This window comes from Dreissena polymorpha, chromosome 1 (assembly GCF_020536995.1).
Source record: "Dreissena polymorpha isolate Duluth1 chromosome 1, UMN_Dpol_1.0, whole genome shotgun sequence".
Taxonomy (NCBI): Eukaryota; Metazoa; Mollusca; class Bivalvia; order Myida; family Dreissenidae; genus Dreissena; species Dreissena polymorpha.
In genome coordinates, this window is record NC_068355.1 from 131,205,081 (window position 1) to 131,231,226 (window position 26,146).

General features: G+C 35.8%; 1 protein-coding gene across 2 annotated transcripts in view; it reads left to right on the forward strand.

The window, feature by feature from the left end:
- Positions 1 to 5,937: 5,937 nt before the first annotated feature.
- Positions 5,938 to 26,146, forward strand: part of LOC127850081 (septin-1-like) — an 86,122-nt gene continuing 65,913 nt past the window's right edge. The window contains exon 1 of one of the 2 annotated variants that reach the window (XM_052382880.1): positions 5,938 to 6,088. In XM_052382880.1, the coding sequence (XP_052238840.1) occupies positions 5,987 to 6,088 (102 nt within the window). In that variant the 5' untranslated portion in view covers positions 5,938 to 5,986. Of the gene's footprint in view, positions 6,089 to 17,779; positions 18,490 to 26,146 lie in introns of those variants that run through there. The other variant, XM_052382877.1, reaches the window with a different exon arrangement.

Genomic DNA, 26,146 nt, shown 5'->3' on the forward strand with positions numbered 1-26,146 from the left:
ATTACTTGAGTTAAATTGCCTTAACTTCTTTATTTATGATCAGATTTTATTAATACTTTGACAAAACAACACTTACCTGAATACAACAATGGATTCCACCCAAACAATACCCCACGCCCCAATCCAGAATCCCTGCCCTCCCCCCACAAAAAATAATAATTTTATTTTTCCTTTTTTTTATTTTTGAAAGATCATCTAATAAATGACCAAAGCCCACATTATACCCCCCTCTCAACCCTCCATACCCCCCCCCCCCCAAAATAAAATTGTTTTCCCTTTTTTAATTTTGAAAGATGGTCTATTAAATTATTGAATATAAACAATTTCCCATGATGGCTTACGTTATACTGTCAAGCACTCGAATAGTCGAGCGCGCTGTCCTCTGACAGCTCTTGTTTTTAGCTCACCTGAGCACAACATGCTCATGGTGAGCTTTTGTGATCGCTTTTTGTCCGCCGTGCGTTGTCCGTTGTGCGGCGTCAACATTTGCCTTGTTAACTCTCTAAAGGCCACATTTATTGTCCAATCTTCATGAAATTTGGTCAGCAGATTGGTTTCAATGATATCTTGGATGTGTTTAAAAATGGTTACGTTTGCTTGAAAAACATGGCTGCCAAGGGGCAGGGCATTTTTCCTTATATGGCTATAGTAAAATCTTGTTAACACTCTAGAGGCCACATTTATTGTCTGTTCTTCATAAAACTTGGTCAGAAGATTCATCCCAATAATATCTTGGACGAGTTCGAAAATGATGCCGGTTGATTGAAAAACATGGCCGCCAGGGGGCGGGTAATTTTTCCTTATATGGCTATAGTAAAACCTTGTTAACACTCTAGAGGCCACATTTATTTTCCGGTTTTCATGAAACTTGCTCAGAAGATTTGTGCCACTGATATCTTGGATGAGTTTAATAATGGTAACCTTTGCTTGAAAAACATGGCTGCAAAGAGGCGGGGCATTTTTGATTTTTTTCCTTATATGGCTATATATATGGCTATATTAAAATCTTGTTAACACTCTAGAGGCCACATTTATTGTCCTATCTTCATGAAACTTGGTCAGAAGATTCATCTTAATAATATCTTGGACAAGTTCGAAAATGATGCCGGTTTGTTGAAAAACATGACCGCCAGGGGGCAAAGCAGTTTTCCTTATATGGCTATAGTAAAACCTTGTTAACACTCTAGAGGCCACATTTATTGTCTTATCTTCATGAAACTTGGTCAGTAGATTTATCCCAAAAATATCTTGGATGAGTTCGAAAATGATGCCGGTTGGTTGAAAAACATTGCTGCCAGGGGGCGGGTCATTTTTCCTTATATGGCTATAAGACCCTATAAAACCTTGTTAACGCTCTAGAGGCCACATTTATTTTCCGATCTTCATGAAACTTGCTCAGGAGATTTGTCCCACTGATATCTTGGATGAGTTCAAAAATGGTAACCTTTGCTTGAAGTACATGGCTGCCAAGGAGTGGGGCATTTTAACACTCTAGAGGCCACATTTATTGTCCTATCTTCATGAAACTTAGTCAGAAGATTCATCCCAATAATATCTTGGACGAGTTCGAAAATGATGCCGGTTGGTTGAAAAACAGGGCCACGACGGGGGCGGGTTTATTTTCCTTATATGGCTATAGTAAAACCTTGTTAACACTCTAGAGGTCACATTTATTTTCTGATCATCATGAAACTTGGTCGTAAGATTTGTCCCAATGATATCTTGGATGAGTTTGAAAATGGTTTTGGTTGCTTTAAAAACATGGCCACCAGGGGCGGGGCATTTTTCCTTATATGGCTTCATATGGCTATAGTAAAACCTTGTTAACACTCTAGAGGCCACATTTATTTCCAATCTTCATGAAATTTGGTCAGAAGATTGGTCTTAATGATATCTTGAATGAGTTTGAAAATAATTATGTTTGCCTGTCTTCACTTGCTGGTCATGCCAACATTTAGGAGTCAAATTCAAGTATTTTGCCTATTAAAGTAAACCTGACTCACAGTGTGGAGTAACTGGCAGTCTGTTCAGCTTTTATGCTGTTTGCTACTCATCAGTATCTAAGGTTTGGAGGTGAAGCCTTAAAAAGTTGAATCTAGTAAGAAAGGTCTAAAATTCAAGTTAACTTTCTACGGGACTGCAAATGAGTTAAAATATGTATCTAAGGGGAAGAGGGTTAAGGCTTGAACTTGAGCTGCCAAGTGTTTCTAATATACAATAATTTGTCAACTTTAAAACAACATTATGGAATATTGAATAAGATTATTTCATGCTGTTATGATATATATTGTGTTATTCTAAAGCACAAATGGAGATACAAATGTTGGTTTTATTTAAGAGTTGAATGTGTTTTACCAGTGGGCAGATGTTGTTGTTGATAAAGTATTGCTGTCAATGTCAGTTGCCTGCAGATATTTTTATTTCAATATAGTTATTTATTATTTGAGCGTATTTTAATTTGAGTCTTCCTCTGGCAGGCTTGGTGAAATTGAAAAAATCTGCCGGTCATCTGGACAGGCATTTCAGAAAATGTGCCGGTCCGGAGAAAATTTTGTCGGACCGAAAAAAAAACAACACAACTATTTACATTTATAACATAAATAATGATAATCATCCAACGAAATATGTAACAGGGCATCTAATTGGTCAAACTATATATAACTGACCAATGATATCCATTAAGGCATTATAACAAAGTTGACTTAAGTAAGGAGGAAGTATCGAAAATAAAATTGTGGTTAACAGACATTAACTTGTACAAGTTTAAATGATAACTTGTTTGAGACCTATGACGAGTGCATGTTATAAAGATATCACTAGAACATTGTTTATATTTTATAAACAACCTTTTTAAAGCCATGCTTCATACAGAAATTCATATGTTAATGTCCTTATCAACTTGAAAAATATGTCAAAGCTACCAAGATCTTTTTTGTTAGAACGCAGTTGCCGATTTTGCGACTGAGTTTGAAGTAGGTGTTGTGTCACCAGTTGGATTTGCTAATTGTACGCAACATACTCATTGCAAACATCAAAACAATGAGCGATTTCATTTTCATGATGTAGTAAGGGGTTTGCTCTTCGAATTTTTAACATTGAAAAAAATATTATTTGTTTGTATTCATTTCACATTTTGCCGGTCGCCAGGACCGATATTCTTGTTAAACCTACCGGACCAAATGGAAATCTGCCGGTCAGGACCGGTGGACCGGCAATTTCGCCAAGCCTGCTCTGGGGTATTGACGGTAGGGGGGCTTAATAAAGCATGTGTATTAATTTTCACCTCAGATTAGCCTTGACAAAACTTCCACAGTTTTACCGATTGTTACAAATGGTTTTTAGCCGGATTTTTTTCGAAAAAATCTCGGCTTATAGATTGATGTTGTCGGGCGGGCGGGGGGGGCGGGCGGGCGGGCGGGCAGGGTGGCGGCGTGCTCGAAAATGTTAAAGTTCTTATTTCATGGTATAACTTTGGTATGCTTGGACCTAGAGTCTTCAAACTTGACATGAAGGTTGGCCAGGATTAACAGATGACCACTGGTCATTTCAAGGTCATTCATTTGAAGGTCAAGGTCACTGTGACCTTCAATATAAAAAATGTTAAAGTTCTTATAACTTTGGTATGCTTGGACCTAGAGTCTTGAAACTTGACATGAAGGTTGGCCATAACTAGTTAGTAACCACTGGTCATTTCAAGGTCATTCATTTGAAGGTCAAGGTCACTGTGACCTTGAATGTAAAAATGTTAAAGTTCTTATTTCATGGTATAACTTTGGTATGCTTGGACCTAGAGTCTTCAAACTTGACATGAAGGTTGGCCAGGATTAACAGATGACCACTGGTCATTTCAAGGTCATTCATTTGAAGGTGAAGGTCACTGTGACCTTCAATATAAAAATGTTAAAGTTGTTATAACTTTGGTATGCTTGGACCTAGAGTCTTGAAACTTGACATGAAGGTTGGCCAGAACTAGTAAGTAACCACTGGACATTTCAAGGTCATTCATTTGAAGGTCAAGGTCACTGTGACCTTGAATGTAAAAATGTTAAAGTTGTTATAACTTTGGTATGCTTGGACCTAGAGTCTTGAAACTTGACATGAAGGTTGGCCAGAACTAGTAAGTAACCACTGGACATTTCAAGGTCATTCATTTGAAGGTCAAGGTCACTGTGACCTTGAATGTAAAAATGTTAAAGTTCTTATTTCATGTTATAACTTTGGTATGCTTGTACCTAGAGTCTTCAAACTTGAAATAAAGATTGGCCAGTACTAGAAGATGACCACTGGTCATTTCAATGTCATTCATTTGAAGGTCAAGGTCACTGTGACCTTCAATGTTAAAATGTTAAAATTGTTATAACTTTGGTATGCTTGGACCTAGAATCTCAAACTTGACGTAAAGGTTTGCAAGCACACTTAGATGACCACTGGTCATTTCAAGGTCATTCATTTCAATGTCATTCATTTGAAGGTCAAGGTCACTGTGAACTTAAATGTTAAAATTGTTGTAACTTTGGTATGCTTGGACCTAGAATCTCAAACTTTGCTCATGCCTTGAAAAGTACTTACATTTCATTTTGACCTTTGAACAATATTTCAGTAATTTAAGTATTGCATTGACAAAAACACGAAAGGTACTTTCCTGTCATTTAAATAAAAAATCCGGCTTCAATGCGGTCATCTCCGACCGCGGAACTCTTGTTTAGTAAGTTAAAAAGTCAATTACATTATCAATTGAAAAAGCAAAAAGCAACAACATGACATTTAATTTAAGCAGCAAGCAATAAATTCTTCTTTTAAAACAAGTTATTTTAAAGTTTCCCGATAATCAGATTATTGAAGATTGTTATCTGCCAATACTGCATAGTGTCATTAACAAATGAGGCCTGTCAAAGAATGATAGATCTGTGGACAGATATTAACCACTGGGCTTCGGTTGTCATTTCTTGTTTGTTAAGCTTGGTGTGTATCTTCTTTAATAACTGGCAATTTATCCAAACTACTGTAAGCTTGACCCAAAAGTAAAAACGTATGTGTGATTGTGATGATTTCAGCCGTGTTTAACCACTTTTGGATAGGTTACTGGATAGGTTACTTAGCTGAACAATGTTGAGGTACTGAGCTGTAAGAAAAACATCACTAAGGTTTTGAAGTAAGCTGGTATATTATGGTATGGAGGTATGTCAACTATTATAGATCATTAAGTTTGATGGGTGGTTAAACACAGAAAGATTTATTGTGTCATTGTGCACAGGCATAGCGGTGGGCTCAATTTACAGTGTGTAATGATCGTATTGTGGATTGGATGCAAGCAGCTTCGGGAATCGGCATGAATTGTTTGGAGGTAGATGTGAAATATTCGTAACAAAGTTATTGTGTTTTTATGGTAGTGGCTTGGCAATAAATTCATAAATAAAAGGTGTAAAAATGTTATTACTGGAGATAATTGCCCGGTGAAAATAATTGTGCTGGCGTGTGACAATTTTGACGGTTTATGAAGACTTGCTGTGTGTTTAATCTTGCTTGGAATATGAGCTTGATGATACAGCTTTTGTTTTATGTGTGAGGTATACAGTTTTTTCGTAATTGCTTCATGAGATATAGAATCTTTGAACACTAATATGACAGACATGAAACATTAAGTTTGTAAACAATAACAAATGCTATATAAAAATAAATTTGCCAGTATAATTTGATTCACATGAAAACACTTAGTACTTTGAACTTTATTGTTGTCAGGAATTTGACATGTTGCGTTAAAAGTCAGTGTTTGATATACCATTATCACATTTATTTAATTTTTGATATTGACTTTTAGCCTGTGCTTTAAAAATATAATATTGCCTAGAAACAGTGAATGTATAATTCTTATTTGGCACAAAAATACAAGGGATACTTTTAACTTTAAAGCGATACTTATAACTTTAAGGTGTCCAACTTTTAAAGACAAAAGTTTTAAATATACGTGTTGAGTGCAGTTGTAACTATGGTGCTGAGTGGTGAAGAAAACATGACAACGGAGGAAAAACAAGAGAAAATTCGTCCACCGAGTGTACCCACTGATAGTTCCCCAGTGAAAACACCCGTGGTAAGTTGTCTGCATTTTGGTTACATTTAATTACTCTTTCAGGGGTCAGGTATGCTTTTAATGGTACACTTTGTCCTTAACCTAAAATTGTGATGTTTCCCTCCTTCATTAACTGTACGACTCAGTTAAAAAAACTGCTGAATAAAGAAAAGCTTTAAACAACATCAAGATAAACAAGAAATATCTTTAAAAAAGATATACGGTATTATTTGATTGTGGTTGCAGTTAATGAAAGGTAAAGACTTCAATGAATAAGATCAAAGATAGCGAAAGTCTTTTTCTGTGCAGTTCTTAGCTGCAGCAAACGCAGTACGGGATGATACGTGGAGTTTTCGCGGCTTATTTTACATTATTACATATTGCTAGTCATAAACGTATAGACACAAAACAGAAAACCAAAAGAAGAATGGAAGTGAAATTAAAACATATGAGTCAATCGGCCACACGCGAAGTATCCGTACATATTTTAAATATTTATACGCGCGTTATTCGAACAAACCTGTTTTAGTGGTTTGTCTGGCGTTGCTATTTGATTCGATTATTAACAGTATTGAGAATCATTGCGCTCATGCTTAATTCATTAGTTTATATGATGGCATAATTCTTGTTAAATTAATTAAAAATAATATTTATCATGGTATTGTTGTAAAACACATTAAGAATCTATTATTGACATACCATATGATATCGCTGGATATCTTCATTTAACATCTGTCTGGTCTAAAGAAAATTCCAGTTCACCTAGTTCACGCTATAGCGTCTTTATTATGTAACGATTATTTTCCTGGCCGCGAACTCCGATCAGCACAAAGGGTTGAGACGCAGCGATGACCTGTATGTAAACTCTGACATTCACACACAGTGGCCGCAAATTGACCCAATATACATCGCAAGTTGAAATGCAATGCATTAAAGTGAGTCTTCGCTTCCACTGCTCTCTATACTTTAACATGTTAACATGTTGACAGGAATATGGAAGTTAGTACTAAATATGAGAACATAGCCTTAAAGTGCAAAAGTTCTCGCACTGAATCTTCTGAAAATAAAAGGTGGACGCACAAACTGTATTGATGTCGAGATTGAGTGTATAACTGTTCTATCTATTAAGCCTTTTCATTAGATATAAAATTGTTTCATGCTGAACACGCAGTAAAACAGTGTTACAAAGACGCGGACATGTTTCCAATGTTCTGGTCGTATTCTCAAATCAGCCAATGCAGTCAATGAAGTGTATTCATCTGTACTTGGCCGCGGGAATTTATTTGAATTCTATTGGACGCTAACAAAGGTCAGGCTAAGGTGAAAAGCTGGCGTATACAGCTATAACGCCGAAAAATAGTTTTCTGTATTTGCAAAACATGTAAGCCAGTTTGCATCTTGTTGTTTGCATTGAGAAGTCTAATTAAAATAAATTTTTACTCACATGATTTTATAATTCTGTGAATTGCATTTAACTTCTTTATTATTAGACTGACTAGTAATTTGTTTTAGAGATCAGGAAGCTAATACGTAAATAAGGCATCCTTAAATTATTTAAGATATTTTCTAAAATGTTGGTGAGTATGTATTATTAGGCAATGTTCTAAAAACAAGGATCTAAGTTGTTTACTTTTGAGTAGATAAATTACATATTTTATGATTTTTACATTGCTTTCCTGATTGGTCTATAAACAGATCAGCATGTACGGTGTGAGGGTAATTGCTTTGAACACATATTACTAAGTATAGTTTAGACAATCAGACATTGTTCATGCCTTTCCTAAACACTGAAACCACTTTTATATCATTGACCAGGTCAAAATCATGCTTTTATTGTCCTGTTTATGTTATACCACATGTGCTGTACAGATTTAATAAACACAACTTATCAGCACAATTTCCTCAACCAGGGGATCTCACTCTGGTTATAAATGTCAGAAATCAATATTGATTTATGAATGGATTCCTTCCCTTGGCTAAAAAAATTGTAGGAAAATCAGTTTCAAATGTGTCAGTTATTTTCAAATAAAATTCATTTAAATTATAACAATTTTAAATTTTTATGATGTAAAATTTACCGTCACTTTTACCAGTAATGACCTATTACTAGTACTTTTTATTAAAAAATTAGTTTAATTGTTGGCAATATTTTTTAAATAATATGTAAATTATATATAATTTTTCACCTTTATACATGTATATTTTGTTGTGGTTCGGAAAAAAATATGTTGGGTTGCTACGACTTTTGGTAGAATTATTGCCCTTTGCCTGTTTCTTCAACATAGAATATGAATTCAACTCAAGGTTGTGCTTTCTACTCCTATTTAAGTTGATTGTAAAGACAATAATTTTGGCAGCATTTTTTTCTCAGAATTATGACCATTTATCTTTTCCACTCAATATATTATTGTCTCAAAATTTTGTGTTTTCACTTTACTTATTTACGTTAAATTGCTCAGTGAATATTGCTCAACATTCAAACATGACCTTTATGTGAACAGGATTGTTAAGAACATTTTGCATTGCACAATTTTTGGACAAATTATGGCCTCTTGTTTTTCCACTGTGATAGTCCCAAAGTTTTTTGAAAGTCCCAAAATTTTGTGTTTTTAACTCCTCTTTAGTAACTGGTTGATTTCGCTAAAGCTTTCACAATTTGATGACCTTTGCATATAGTTAATGATAGTTAAGAACGGCATTTCAGCTGCTATGAGTTGGGGCAGAATTACAGCCCATTGAGTGTTTTTCGAGTGTATTATTATCAATATATATCAATAGATATTTCCGAAATTGTGTGTTCAACTCCTTACTGCTTTGAGAATTGCTCAAACTTTAACATCTGAATGTGTAGCTCAGCGTTATAGAATGAATTTGATTGCAACCAGTTTTGGCCTTTCAATCTCTTTTTAGCTCACCTGATTGCTCAGGTGAGCTTTTGTGACCGGTCTTTTTGGACGTCGTCCATCCGTCCCGTCCGTCCGTCAGTTAACATTTGTTTGTAAACACTCTAGAGGCCACATTTATTGTCCCATCTTCATTAAACTTGGCTAGGAGCTTTGTCCCAATGAAATCTCGGTCGAGTTCGAAACTGGGTCGTACCAGGTCAAAAACTAGGTCACTAGGTCAAAATAAAAGAAAAAGCTTGTAAACACTGTAGAAGTCACATTTAATGCCCAATCTTCATGTAACTTTGTCAAAATGTTTGTCTTAATATGTTGGTTGAGTTCAAAAGTTGTTCCGGTCTGTTGAAAAACATGGCCGCCAGTGGGCGGGGCAGTTTTCCTTATATGGCTACAGAGAAACCTTGTAATCACTCTAGAAGTCACAATTTTGGCCCAATCATCATGAAAGTTGATCAAATCATTGGTTTTATTGATATGTCGGACGAGTTTGAAAATGGTCCAGATCGGTGAAAAAACATGGCCGCCAGTGGGCGGGGCATTTTTCTCTATATGTATATAGTGAAAACATGTGAACACTCTAGAAGTCACATTTATTGCCCAATTTTCATGAAATTTGGTCAGAACATTTGTTTTCTTGATACGAGAGTTGAGTTGGAAATGGTTCTGGTCAGTTGATTAACATGGCTCCGGGGGGGGGGGGGGGGGGGGGGGGGGGGGGGGAAATGGCTCAGATCGGTGAAACACACATTAGCTCACCTGATTGCTCAGGTGAGGTTTTAGGATTGGTCTTTGTCGGCTGTCCGTCCATCCACATTTGGTTCGTAAACACTCTAGCATTCACATTTCTCAAGCATTCTTTATCAAAGTTGCTTAAAGATCTCAGTCAAGTTTGATGATGAGCAAAATCACATAATTAATGCCATAATTATAGCCCTTAGATTGTCCAAATTTTCATTATATTATACAAAATCCTTGTAAGCAAAGTTTGATATTTGGTCAACTCAAAATATAGGTCACCATTTCAAATCTTACAAAAACAAAAACACTCACTACGCCAGAGTTTTGGTTCAATAATGATGAAACTTGACCAGGATGTTTGTCTGGTCAATATCTAGGTCAAGTTTGACATTAGGTAAAGATTGAATAAACGGACTCCTCTCAGGTGAGCGAACTAGGGCCATCTTGGCCCTCATGTTGTGAATATTTCTTTGCCCAAACATATAATGCTTTGTAGGGTCATCATTTTCTGTGACACATTTAGAAAATTGTAATGAATATCCCACATTACCTCAGATCTGGCTTTCATTATCACAGGTGTCAGTTTTTTGCTCGAATGATTCAGTGTAATGTCTGAACTGTCAGGGTTAAGACGCATCAAACTACTTAGCTAATATGTTGTGTCACTAAAGCATTTTGTGACCAATTTGATTATTCAATGTTTATTATATTTTCCCCCTATTTTAGGGGCAATTTTTATGATGACACCTTCACTTGACACTTAACAGTCTAGTATGAATTGGTTCTATCAATTAGTGTTACAACTGAACATGTAGCTTTTAATATAATATGCTAGTATTGCCTAAAAGTCAACATGGTCATCACAAGTCATTTTGTTGATTGTTTCATGTCAATATGGCCTCATACTTGTACATGTAATTTCAGCAATTATTTTTGCCCAATTGGAAAAAGTACCCATACTTAGTGTTTTATACAGGAAGGAAAAGGGGCGTGGTGCAAAATTTCAAAAAAGGGCACTTTAGGGCGCGACATCCATAAAAAGGGCACAAATATATCTGTAAAGTGACTTAATAACAAGCTTTGTTACACACAAACATTGTATGTATAGTTTTGAGATTTATTGTTGAATAATTAAACCAACAAAGTCCAGAATGTATATATTATGTGTTTTATATTTTCATGTAGTAACAAAAAACAAGTTTAAACACCATAGGATATATATCTTATACAAACTATAGCTTTTCAAAGAAGTCTTAGAATACTGTTAAATGAGTTACCCTCTTAAACAATTATTTATATTTAAAGCGTTAAATGACATGGTGAAATATGCATGTACTAAAATAAAAGTGTTGCAGCATAAAATTGTAAACGGGTATTGTTTTCACTTTGAACTTTCATGACCACGTGTTGTATTGTGTACATTTTATTTCGCAAAAAGTGTAACTAGGAACGGCGCCGTACTGTCTTTTGTTCATTGTCAATTAATTCAATACACGTTAATTGGTCTCCGATATAAACTTGTTTTGCTTACGAAGCAATTTGCATCAATTTCTAATTAACGTTTGGTCGAAAGTGGAATGCCAAAATCGGAAAGCGCACGTTGCGACATTCTAAACACGAATGATAAGTGGTACAAGTTCAATATTTTTGTAAAATTCATATCTGTGTTTGCCAATTAACATATTTTGACAAGTTACAAACGGGTCATAATGTTCTTAATTGAGCCAATGGTGCAGGCCTTCTACTGTTACAACAATTAACAACTTTTGGCCAAACAGGGTCCAAGACGAGGTATCAACTTCTTTGCCGACATTCACACGTTATTGTAATCAAAACATCGTGACAATAAACAAGCACGTGCTCCAATTAAGAGCGGTCTGCCTAACCGTGAACAGCAAACGTGTTAAGATTGTCGTCTGCTACAATTCATCAACACACATCTACTGTGAGCCTGCGCCAATTGTATTGGATAGGAGGCGGAGCGTTATTTTAATCAACAGCTTTAATATGTCACGGGTTGCAATTTTCAGGAAGAACAGTGGACGTCATGGGGTTTTGTAATCGGCGTATGAAAACAATTATCGGGCGTAATATACGGCCGTACGCCGCTTAGTGCAAGCCCTGTTTAAAATTAATTTTTATTAACTTAAAACTGTTTTGCATTAAATTGAAATCAAATCAATATTTTACAGATACAACTTGTGTTTTTTTTTTATTTAATTACGCGTAAAAATAAATGTTTTGATATAACTGAATTATGCATGAAATGCACAATTTCCACGTGAATAACATCGAGGTTTTCATCAAGTCTCCTAAGTAACTGTGCACGATTGTATCCGGACCGATTAGTGTTACAAAGCCACTGAAATTATCGATTGATATTGACACATGGTTATTCACGCATGACGAATTCACAACCGCGCGAATCTTCGCTGATAATAGTCGGCTTAGAAGCTTGGTTAAGAGGCAATTAAGATGTTATCAATAAGGTCGCGCACGGCGGAAAACAGGGCGGCGGCCTTTGAAAAGGGCAGCGTGGCGCTGATTTGCTTTGAAAGGGGCAGCGAGGCGCTTCAAAAAAGCGGCGTGGCGCCGCGCCACGCTAAAACGGCCTGGATAAAACACTAATACTGTACTGATTGGGACAAATTTGCACCACAAAACACTTAAATTTGGATTATTGGCGTTGACAAATCTTCATATTGGCCGAATTAGAGGTCTAGTCTTTTTATTTGCTTGGTATAAATTGCTCAAACCAAATCAAATATTCATTTATAAATGCTTATGGTTTGCAACTTTTGGAATTAAATTGTCAATATTTTCCTTCCTTTTGGGAATTTCTCAGACAGCAATTGGGAAATGTGCAGTTTTTCCTCAATTTGAAAAGTTCCTTTTACTGGTACTTAAAAGTAAACACACAAAAAGGCTGAACTTTGTATTTTTGAATTTTATTTGTAATGTTTTACAATTATGCAAAAGGGTGTTGTTTCTTTTAGACATTATTACATTGTGACTTATCTGAGTGAATTTTTACTATTTTTTCAAACAAGTGGTTATTTGATGGGGGTGAGGCTGGTACTAAAGGGAGGCAATAACTTAAGTTTGAATTGACCAATCGTGATCAAACTTAAGAACTTATTAGTCCCCTACCGGTTTCACCGGAGGGGACTTCTGGTTTTCGCTCTGTGCTTCTGTGAGTCTGTCACACTTTTCTGGATCCTGCGATAACTTTAAAAGTTCTTAATATTTTTTCATGAAACTTGGAACATGGATAGATGTCAATATGGTCATTATGCATGTCATTTCATTTCGTTCCTACGTCAAAAATTCTGGTTGCTATGGCAACAAATAGACTAGAAATACTGCTTAAATGGTGGTTTTCTGGTTCCTGCGATAACTTTTAAAGGGGCCTTTTCACAGATTTTGAAGTTTGTCATTAAATGCTTTATATTGATATATGTAAACATTGGATCTTAAAAGCTCCAGTAAAAAATCAAGAATAAAATTTAAAAAAAGGAAAAAATGTATCCGGTACCAGGGCTCGAACCAGTGACCCCCGGAGTCCTGGAGTTAGTCTGAAGTAAAAACGCATTAGCCCTCTCGGCTATTCCGCCAAGTATACACAATTGAAGTATTTTATACCTTATACAAGCAATCTTCGTAGTTTCGTAAATTTAAACGACAACAACAGAACTCTCCAAATTATTCAATCGTTTCGCGTTGCAGCGCTTTATAATTTTTAGGTTTTCAAATCGTCAAAAGATACATATAATGGATATATTGGACTGTGGTAAATGTTCAGTAATACTGTTTCCTCACAAATATCATAACTAAAACGAAAATTTGCGAATCTGAAACAACTTTTTTCCATTTGGTCAATTTACCAAACCGTGAAAAGATCCCTTTAAAGTTCTTAATATTTTTTCATGAAACTTGAAACATGGATAGATGGCAATATGGACATTATGCACGTCATTTCATTTTGTTCCTACGTCAAAAATTATGGTTGCTATGGCAACAAAAAAATAATAATCTGTAAATGGTGGAATTTCTGACAATGGTGGAGCCGGTAGGGGACTTATATTGCTTGACAGTAGTCTTGTCAAACTTAACCCTTTCCCACTCAGAAGCAAAGTGAAAATGGCTATATGCAAACAGCATAAAACCAGAACAGCCTGCGAGTATTTTGCAGTCTGTTCAGGCTTAATGCGGTTTGCTACTCACCAGTATCTTAGGGTCGGAAATGAAGCCTTTTGAACTTGAACTAGAAAGGTTTTAAATTAATTTAAATTTCTGGGATGTCAAATATCAAAATACCTATCTATGTCGTAAAGGGTTAAGATAAAGGGTGCTTGCATGGGGACTGAGCTGAATGATAACTATCATTTGGATAGGGGTTAATGCACTGAAATTGTGTGTTTGTAGATAGCCTTCATGAAGACCTTAGCACAAGAAGTTAAATTAACTTATTATTCAAACAGTGAAAACCTCACCAGTTTTCTTGGCTTTTCCTTGTTATTTGGTAAGTTTCTTTAAATGATAGAAATGTTTCTATTTTGTGGTTGATTCAGTCATCTGTGATTTTCTGGAGACCTCAACAATGTTTGGAGTGCTGCATGTCAGTCTGATGAACTTTATTTGATGATTGGAAGCTGGGCTTAATGTACACTTGTTTAATGTATATGCGTAGTGTCACCCTGGACCATCCCATACATTCTATACATAACGCAGATGCATTGAGTCTGTTTTTTTTCTGTGACAGGCCCCATTTAGGGGATCTGTGGTCTAATGGTAACACACTTTTGCCAGAACTAATAGGAGCTGCAGGTTTCATCCTCCATTCAACCCTTATAACTAACTTGTCTTTGCATGACATGTTTAACTGAGTTTCAGTGTACTAGGTGCGCAAGTTCCATGGTCACCTCTGGCATGGTGTTTGTCCTGAATCTGGCACTATCCCCAGTTACCCAACTATAAAGTCTTCAGGGGGTAACAGCTGTTAAGGACATGCCTGATGGCCTTGATAAAAAGCTACTAAAATGCCTCACTTAATGATCAAATCATTGCATGTTTAACAGTCTCTCTGATTCTTTCTTTTCCTGATTGTAGCTTTTTATGTCCGCGAAGGAGGGCATATAGTGATCGCACTGTCCATCTGTCCATCCGTCTGTCCGTCACACTTTTGTGTTCAGGTTTTGAAAAATGCTCATAATTTCTATGTCGCTTCAGATGTAACCTTCATATTTGGTATGCATGTGTATATGGACAAGGCCTTTCCATACGCACAAATTATTTGACCCCTTAAGCCTTGACCTTGAACTTATTGTCCGCGTTTAGGTTTCGAAATCTGCGTTTAGGTTTCGAAAAAGAGTGAGTTTTCCGGGGGCATATGTATTCCGATGGAGACAGCTCTTGTTTTATAGAGAAAATAGTTTGACATTGTGTGATCTCATTAAGGTAAAAACAACAACAAATGTCTATACAACAGTAAGCAACAGTTGTCCCAGATTAGTTAGAACCAAGCTCATCTGGGACGACACTTTACTCACATGCATTAAGCCCTGTTTTCCCAGAACCAGGCTCTAATAAGGAATGAATGACATAAATTGTACCTAAGCTTATTATAAAGCCAACAATGCTACTGTTCAAATAAACTCTAATCTCTCGCCTATATAATTTCAGTCAATTATTTTTAATTATAACATTCCTTAGGTTGAAATTTCATACTTTGATAAAATTCAGGTATTATATCATCCAAGTTTAAAAGGCATTTTCAATTGGGATGAACTTTTGCTCTTCATTACTTTCTTAATTAATTGATAAGTTACCTGAAAGTTAAGCACACTTAAAGGTTTGTATATGAGCCAAACGATTGAACTAAAAACTGTGATGTTGTTTGTTTCAGTTTTCAATCTTCCATTCAAATCAGGGCCCCTTGGGACAAAGAAAAGTCATTTTCATAGTCATTTGCCTACAATGGAGAATAAAAGGGTTGTCTTATATTTTCTAAGGCTCAACTGATTGAGTTGGAAAGGGAAATAAACTAAATATTGTATTTAATAATGTTTTTGTTCTTGAAAACCTGGGAATTTTAGGCTCATTTGAGAAAAAAATGTAATACTTTTTGAGTTTGGGAATAAGGCCGATTTTCGGAAATTATGCATGTATGAATAAGCTAAACCGTCCCTATTTGATAGGGTTTCCATATAAATGAGTTGTTTCTACCCATGCACCAAAAAGGAATTACTTCCTGAGGCAAAACAAAGCCTTTCAAATGGGAAGTGTGTGACTTCAATCCCTAAGTGGACATTGTTGAAGTGGTCTTAATTTCCTTCAACTCAACTTCTGATTCTACCAGGAAACAAAGTGGAATGAGGCGTTGTTAATTTCTTACGTTTGTTGCTAGAAGTATAGAAATATTAATTTCAACTTAATGCTGACATTATCACAATATTATTTTATTAAAGCACAACCATTGTTTTTTATCACCATTTTCGGAAATGGTCTCTTTGGATAGGGAAAATCATGGTATTTTGACTTAAATTGGGAAATTAGTGTTGTTGTTGTTTTGCCATGGTTTAAAGTTGAGAATAAAATTGTTTTAATGTTATATTTACTAAGGTTACACTTATTGAGCTGGATGCAAGATGAACTAATGTTGAGATCTAAAAAAAATAATATTTTTGTTGTTGGAATCAATAAGCAATTTTTAGGTCCCATTAGGAACAAATATATACCTGTTTCCATTGGAAAGGGGTAAAGTACTGGCCCCGTATTTGAACGAAAAACACACTGACTTACCAAGTAATAAAAAAATCTCTGCTGGAATTCTTTATGGATATCTAACCAATATTGATATAAACAGAAATCAGTAAAATAAATGTACTTTAAGTTTCAGAAATTCATGTGATAAGTCTAGAGTAAAACGATTGATTATAATTATGCTGTGACTGTACAGGTTGACATTAGTGTAATATATAACACTTGTACCAAACAATTCCAAATTAAATAGTCTTCAGTGAAAATAACATTTTTTACTGTAAATACTTCCAAAAGAAAGCATGCTCCTTTAAAATGTATTAAATAGTTTATTGTTAGTTTTTAAAGCAATGTTGGTCATCAACGATGTCCTGCAACCCATTAGGCACCTATAAATGAGGTATTTAATTTCGAACTATTTATTGCAATTTATATAATTTCTTTAAAAAAATAGTGTTTCTTAGTTTCACAAATGACATTTACAACCATATTGAGAGCAAATTTTGTTGAGTAATTGTTTTGCCCCTTAAAGTTCAATGTTTTGTCTGAGATGATGGTATATAAAGCCCAACTGGATTTGTTAGATAACTTAAAGTGTCTCAAAAGCGAACGGATCATAAATTCCAGCAGTTAAGGGCCATTAAAACGCTTGAGAACTTAAGTTTGCTGTGAAAACAAAAATGGTACTTGACTGTAACATCATTTAAATATTTACAGCATTGTAGTGGATTTGTAACCATATTATGCAAGAGATAATACAAAAACACAGACAGTTTATTCCTATTCCAATTGTACCTATGAACTCTAAATTTTATTGAAGGTTACAAACACCTTCAAATATCTACATTTATCAGACTTCAATCATTATCTTGGATTCAAAAAAGAATGTTCAAGCAAATAAGTGGTTGTTGATTTTGTGTTTGGCATTGACGGATGCATTTCATGCATTTGCACTTTTTCCTTGTACTTCATCCCGCTAGAATGTTACTTATGATGTTTTTCTAGTGTACTAAAGTGACTTCCATAAAATTGGTGTTACATAACTTGTGCTTGTTGTGTGTATTAATATACATACATAATAAAATCAGTGATGCTTTCAACACAGACTTTCTGGATTGTATGACTGTAAATAATATCTTAATTGATGGTTTTCACACTACATATAAAATCTAACTGCGAAAATGATGATTTTATTGTGTCAAATTCTCTAAGGATGTCGACAAAACAGCAAAAGTTTGAAGTGTCCCATGGACATGATTTTACTAGGAAGTTATCCCCCTTGCTCAAGTAATTTGTAGACAATTGAACATTGATAATGGACTTAATGGGGGATGCAGTGTTGTAATTCATTATAGTGTGGAAAAGCTTTAAAACGTGAAATGCCAAAGTTGTCAGGAAGTGCTGATGCTGGTTTCAGTTTTACAAGTATATAGGTTATTTTTGTGGGAACAAGTTGTTTTTGAAGATGATGTTTAAATTTGCAAAGTGTTGACACAGTAAATTGAGAATAGTTATGTGAATCTTTGCTTGAGTAAGATAAATATACCTCTTATGGATGGTTAAAATAAGAAAAAGTACATGTATGTTTAATTTTGAATTTAGAAAATGTTCATGTGTGTTGTATTGAAGCATTTTGTACTTAATTTGTCCTTACAATCCTATGATGTACTTATTGGATAATAATATTTGTTGAAGCTGAAAATTATTCACTCTGGGAAACAAAGAACATCTTTATAATAAGTTGCTGAAATAGTTTAAAAAAGTATATTTGTGGATTATTTCTCAGTTAAGAAAAACAAAAGAAACACAAACACAAACAACATATTTGTTACCATGGCAACAGAAAATTACATTAAACCAGTTTTGCGAAAGACGTCCAGTGAGCTTTCAAACGTGAGTGACTGTAGCATGAACTCCACATCTAGTCTGGTCACGTCAGAGCCATCTTCACCTGGAGAGGCTTTCAGGGATATAAAACTGCGGAAAAGTTGTGGGGAAATTTTGCTGTCTCGATATCTGAAGGTAGCAGTTTTAAATGTATTATGTTTGCTTTATTATGTGATGTACAGGAATCATTGAGTGAAATGGTTTTTATAAGTAATAATTCTGGACAGGACAGTCCTGCTTTTGGGCTGTTTGTCCCACTGTCACTATTATAGACAACAAATATTAAATCCTTATTGCTATAGATATCTGTGTTGCTATTAACTATAGCAAAGCACATTAGTGTTTTTTCGCTCAATCAATCCATGGCTTAACACTAACTTTTTTTCAACTAGCCCATTCGGGCTAGTAAATGCAGAACCTACTAGCCCTGACCAATCGTTCATGTGCCCTGACTCAAGTATTATCAAAACCTTTATATTTATCATTCAACTTGTATTTTCTTGTGCATGGAGATGTGCAATTATGATTCAATCATTCTTATTAGCTTGCCTTACATATGCTAATGAATTCAATATTCATCTACTTAAGACATCTATTTGTAATCTTCAGGCCATTTCGGGAGAAACTTCCTTGTTTTTTTTCCCTTATACTTTCTCTTACCTTCCTCCTACCCTTTTCTTATCCGAGGAACCCCCATCCCCACCCGTAAAGCCAAATTTAAATAACGACATGAAACATAAAAACTTTTTTTACATAGATTGCCGCGGTTGCCGTCTGACAACAAACGGTAAGTGAATCTTAGGTGACGCAAAATAACGTGTTACGGTAGTCGTAACAATTGTACAGGGTTAACTCTCTACTAAAAGCCGGGATCGACCATTAATATAAGTTTTGCTAATTGAATTGCGTAAAAAGATTGTCAAAACACTTCTAATCGATCAAACAAATTAAAATGATTTTAAATTGATCAATAACTAATAATTTTACAGTAACAGACGATCAGGGCAATCCCGGCTTTTAGTTTAAAATGTATTTTTATTGAGAAAACATGTCACTTCGAATAAACTAATCAAAAACCGTACCTAGCAGAATTCCCTTTAAAAATAGGTACTGACGTGTTTTACTAGGAAAAACGCCGGGGATTTTCTGAATTCTCAGCCTCCTTTTGATTGCAATCCGGGGGTTCAAAATCTATTTCGAGTTACGATCCGTTTGTTGTCTCTGACTTCACTCTGGGATTTAATTGTCATTGGATCATACTGTATAAGATTTTTGCATCTTTGAAAAGCTTATTTAAAACGCAGTTTATTGATATAGAACACATAATTCCGCCCAAAATACACATGACCGGTCAGGCATGTTCCTGGGACATTGGCTAGCCCCGGACCTAGGTACAGGCAGTGAATGTCGTTCGGACGTGCCTTAGTGTTAAGCCCTGCAATCCCAAACATGCATATTGTTTAGAGACACATGTATAATCATTAAAAACAAAAATTGTTAATGTCAGTTAACAAGTTGAATGCAGTCAAATGCGAGTTGTTTTTTAAATAAATTTTTTCTTATTTTTTTATCCTCACGCTTTTTGAAAAGCGTCCTGGCCACTATCTCCTCCTACACTATTAGCACTAGAACCTTGAAACTTACACACATGGTAGCTATGAGCGACCCTGCACTATTTGGAATTTTGATCTGACCTCTGGGTCAAAAGTTATGGGGGTTGGGGTGGGGCCGGGTCAGAGATTTTTACTCATTTTTTTAGGTTATTTTACCATAATTTCTTCATTTCTACACCGATTGTCTTCAAATTGATACTGAACCTCTCTTATGACAATACGGTCAATCTTAACTATGCATGGCCCCATTACCAACCCTGGGGCGCCCCTCCCAAATAGGTCACACCCACCCAAAATTGCATTTTACTATCATTTCTTCATTTCTACACCGATTCACTTCAAATTGATACTGAACTTCTCTTATGACAATATGGTCAATCTCAGCTATGCATGGCCCCATAACCAACCCTGGGGCACCCCACCTACATAGGCCACGCCCACCTAAAATTGACTTTTACTATAATTTCTTCATTTCTACACAGATTCACTTTAAATTGATACTGAACCTCTCTTCTGACAATACGGTTAATCTCAACTATGCATGGCCCCATTACCAACCCTGGGGTGCCCCGCCAACATAGGCAACGCCCACACAAAATAACCTTTTACTATAATTTCTTCATTTCTACACCGATTCACTTTAAATTGATACTGAACCTCTCCTCTTATGACAATACGGGTAATCTCAACTATGCATGGCCCCCTTACCAACCCTGGGGCGCCCCGCCGACAGGCCACACCCACTCAAAATTGCCTTTTACTACAACTTCTCCATTTTTACACCGATTCGTTTCTTATTGATACTGAACTTCTCTTATGACAATACGGTCAATTTCAACTATGCATGGCCCCATTACCAACCCTGGGCGCCCCTGGGTCAAACATACGGCGTGGGGATACGCGTCGGCCTATGCTGCATCAATCTAAATTAAAATTAAATTGACAATTGGTAAACTAAAAACAGTGCTAGATGGGCAAACATCGTGTTTGGCGATGTATCATATGCATGTTCACTGGGAATACCTCTGTTTCAGTTGGCTGTCAAAAACAGTCATACCCCATATGTCACCAAATTGAGATCACACGAATATTGCACTTGTGTTTTACGTCTTAAAAAAAGGAAGACATTTGTTGTCGATTTTTTTAAAAACTAATTTATTGTCAATGTAGGCCATGATTTTCAATTACAACACCAACAGTGTTACTAATCACACAAATAAAGATGAATTGAATGGTATTTTTGAGTGTCCTTGCAGAAAAGTCTGTCTTTGATGTCAAATGCCCTGACAATTTTTATGGAATGTCTCATTTGGACTTGAAAATTATGGCATATATGCGTATGTTCTAGCACTGCAAAAGGTTATGTTTTATAAGCCTAATACTATGAACCTCATTCCAGAGAAACTGAGTTTACTGCATCTGGGTCAACACTTTAGGTTCAGTCCGCAGGCACAACACTTTCTGCCTACACTGGAATTTTGTTTAGCAGGGACTGCCTTTAAACAAAAAAAAAATCAATAAAAATTGAAAGTGTTGTCCCTGTTATCCTCTTTGCTCTGCACTGTCTAATCTGGGATCACACTAAGTCACATGTATTAAACCCTGCTGTCTAATCTGGGATCACACTTAGTCACATGTATTAAACCCTGTTTTCCCAGATTGTCACTCATATAGATGACACATGGTAGAAACATCAAGTATATTTCAAAGCTTCCCTTTGCACATGCTTGGCCCTATATATCCGTTTCCTCCAGTAGTTAAAAAGAATGTAAATCTATAAATTCAAACTTGTATCATGAATAAATATAATTATTTGCAAGCTTTCTTAATTGTCTACCCGCTGTAACAGGACATCAGCATTGGCCATTAACAGTTTTCAAATGTACCTCATGAAATGGGCAAATTTCCTTTGCATTATTACATTGTGCATTGACTTTTAGGCCTAAGTTTGCAAATAAATGAACAGGTCTACTTTTATTGCTTGCACATAATGTTAGTAATGTTTCTTCAGTGAAATGGTAATGATTTACATTTAATGCTGTTTCCCCACGTGTCCCGTAGGCTTGGCAATATTAAGAGCCATGTATGTACTTTTAATAATCTTTTATTTATAACAACGAAAATATGACTGATTGGGATTGTCTTATCAATATTATGTTTAAAATGCAAGACTTGGACGTGTTTGTTTGCATTTTTGTGGTTTGTTAAACTTTTATTACAAAATAAAAATGCTTTGAAATGGTTTAGCAAAGTCTAGTGACATGGCCTGACATCAATAATAACAAATCAGTTTGGAGACCGTTTGAGCATGTTACTTTGCCAATAAATCCTTAGCTGTTGTATGTGTGGTCTTACCAAATTGTCATAAAAATCTAGTCAAGTAGGATGCACTTTTTAAAGATGTTGTATGAACAATGAAGCCTCTATATAGGTTTTCTATGAACTTGTGTGAGGAAGTTTTATCCCCAGCAGTTTGTGACAATTGAAGGAGTCACTTCCCTCAGCACTTGTCGCCTGTAAATATCGTCAGGGGGTGAAATGCTTTTGGCTTAGGCCTTGTTTAGGCTGGAGCAAGAAGCAGGGATCGTTAGTTTGCCGAGTATAATGCTGTAATTGAGTTTGGCATGAATAGTTCAGTGATGTATATTTTATTATTTATTTGTTTAGTTTTTTATTCTGAACTGTGCATGATTTGACTAATATAAACTGACATATGAATTGTATGGTAAGTCATAGAGGGAAAAGTACCGTATTTTACCATGCATAGCGCGCAGTTTTTTACCTTCTTATTTCAAATTAAAAATTCAGTTCGCGTAATACATTGACACAACGCTTTCCTGGTTGCTAAATTGCAAAAAATCCATTTCGTAATTGTAAATCTTCACAATTGCTGCCATTTTTTTTATTGCAGAAAACTACACCCTATAATGTTATAGACTGAAGGGGCCGTTGTCGAAACAACAAATAGCGGGAAAGGGTAGGAATGAACGTGGTAGTTCAGTTTTGACAAAAAATTTAAAAAATGTCTTTGTTGGTGTTTTCACACTTCTTCATTGATTGTTCATTAAAAAAAGGTATATCGTTCCCCACGTCGTCGCGGTATTGTTTGTTTAAGTTTTTGTTATCATGAAAACTCGTTGATTTACAACGCAAAACGTCTTATTTGAACTGACACTAATTATTTTCCGATCTCTGCATTAATATGCTACGGTGAAAGTATACTACGTAGGTTACAAACCAACAATAGAGATATAGACTCGTTTTATTTTCTTTCAATAGAGACAAACAAATGAAATTTGTCTAATGGCTTTATGCCGATAACGCCAACTGTATGGAATCGAGTGTTCGGGTGTATTGTTTGTCTCACTATAAATACTTATCAACTAGACGCAGTGAAGGCGTGAAATACCAGGTCAAACTGGATTTAATGGCGAGCATCTCTTAATGGGGAAATATTTAAGTTGATGAAAAATAAAATGGGATCCACAGACGATTTGCGTAAATTGGACATTGCAATGTTGTGGGTCTGCAGAAGACTATGTCATACAATGTTGTGAGCGGCAGGTAATGAAAATGTTACACTGTTCAAATTTGAGGAATAGGTAATAGTGATAGTGGTTCGAATTTAACGTGCAGGGGTCTTAAATTACACTAGCAGTGCACGGCAATAAGGACATAAACAGTGTTCTCGAGAGAATAATCTTAAAAATTGTCGAAAATATAGTGCTATGCAACCCATGCTGCTGATCGTATAAACGCTCCCTATACCTTTAAAACAAAAAATTAAGCGCCCGAAAAACTCAGATTAAATTAATGCGCAATATAAGAATGGCGGCAATTTTCAGCCAAATTTTTTAGGTTTTTGGTCTTGAATTCTTTTTTTTCTCCATTTTGGCTTAAAAAAATCAAACGCGCTTTATACATGGGAGCGCGCTATACATGGTAAAATACGGTATTTGATTGAATTTGTTATTTATATTGATAGTAAAGGCAGTTTTCCACTGCACTGATTGTTATTTTAATATGAATGATAAATCTGATCACAATCGTTTTTGTTAAGTCAGTTTTTAGCTGGGCTGTTTTCGGAGAAAACCCCGAGGTATTGTCATAGCCAGGTGTTGTCAGACGTTTGCGTTGTGCTAAAACCTTTACATTGGCTCTAAAATCAAAGTGTTTCCACCTACAACTTTGAAACTTCATATGTAGATGCAACTTGATGAGTTCTACACACCACACTCATTTTGGGGTCACTAGGTCAAAGGTGAAGGTCACTGTGACCCCCCAAAAAAGCAAAAAATTCTGACAAGCATTCATTTATTCAAAACTGCACCTGCAGCAGAGCGTTGGCACCGTTATGTGATGCTCTTGTTTTTTAATTAGCTGTGTATTGGCTATGTCCCTCTGCAGCAGAACTAACGTTTTTCCCTAAGCCAATTGCTCAAATTCCCCTTTGGTGTACCTGATTAATGTATAAACAATTAAGCTAGGGAGACTACTTAAAAGAAGATTAACTACACTACGCGGCCCGCGATTTTTGCCTAAATCACCGATCACCGCGTTTGGGCCAACGTGGCAAATCGCAGTGATTCGCCGCAAATCGCAGTGATTCACCTTGATAACACTCTACCGGTGACTTGCGGTGATTCCGCTGTGATTTCACTGCGACCATCTTGCGATAAAGATCAACTGTTGAATCATCGCAAAACACCGCGAATTGCTGTGATTGGCTTTGACTACTATATTTATGTCCCCCACTATAGTAGTGGGGGACATATTGTTTTTGCCCTGTCTGTCTGTTGGTCTGTTGGTCTGTCTGTCTGTTTGCGCCAACTTTAACATTTTGCAATAACTTTTGCTATATTGAAGATAGCAACTTCATATTTGGCATGCATGTGTATCTCATGAAGCTGCACATTTTGAGTTGTGAAAGGTCAAGGTCAAGGTCATCCTTCAAGGTCAGAGGTCAAATATATGTGGCCAAAATCGCTCATTTTATGAATACTTTTGCAATATTGATGATAGCAACTTGATATTTGGCATGCATGTGTATCTCATGGAGCTGCACATTTTGAGTGGTGAAAGGTCAAGGTCAAGGTCATCCTTCAAGGTCAGAGGTCAAATAAATGTGGCCCTAATCGCTTATTTTATAAATACTTTTGCAATATTGAAGATAGCAACTTGATATTTGGCATGCATGTGCATGTCATGGAGCTGCACATTTTGAGTGGTGAAAGGTCAAGGTCATCCTTCAAGGTCAGAGATCAAATATATGTGGCCCAAATCGCTTATTTTATGAATACTTTTGCAATATTGAAGATAGCAACTTGATATTTGGCATGCATGTGTATCTCATGGAGCTGCACATTTTGAGTGGTGAAAGGTCAAGGTCAAGGTCATCCTTCACAATGTCAAGGTCATCCTACAAGGTCAAACATCATATAGGGGGACATTGTGTTTCACAAACACATCTTGTTAAATTTAAACTTATTAACTAATGTCATTATTATTGACGATCACATTATATCGCAAAAATGTATTCCAATATGAAAGTCAACACCGTACTTGCTGATTGTGGAATCCTGATTTCCAAACAATATCTTTATTTGTTGAAATAACAATTGTACAGTACGGCTCATGCAAAACCAACAAAGTTTGCGGCTACAGATTCTTTTGTTCTCGAAGTTTCTCCACAGCCACAATGAGTATTCACTCCGAATCATGCTGAGGCACTCGGCGATAATTCGCGGATATAAGAAACAGGTACAGATAATAACTTGATATTTTTACTTCTACGCGATTGTTTTAACATTTCGTCAGCTTCTCTGCATACTTTATACAATTACCATCGGATGTCATCTGTCAATGATTTTGTAGGTCAGTAACCACATCGAAGAAATTTACATATTTTAATCTCGGAAACGAGACTTGCTTTAAACGTTGAAATAAACGATATATATTTGCATAAAACTTGCTAAACTTGCTAAAATACACAACATATGTGTGTAGTCAGTATACAATGCAATAATTGTTTCAATAACGAAGGAGCTGAAACAGCGGTTACAATACAGCGTGTTTTAATTATATTTTATTTAGAGGAAATGTCAATGCCAAGTATTTCGCGAGGTACCCCGTTAATTAAGTTGAAATTCACAACGAAACTTTTAATGGAAATTAAAATT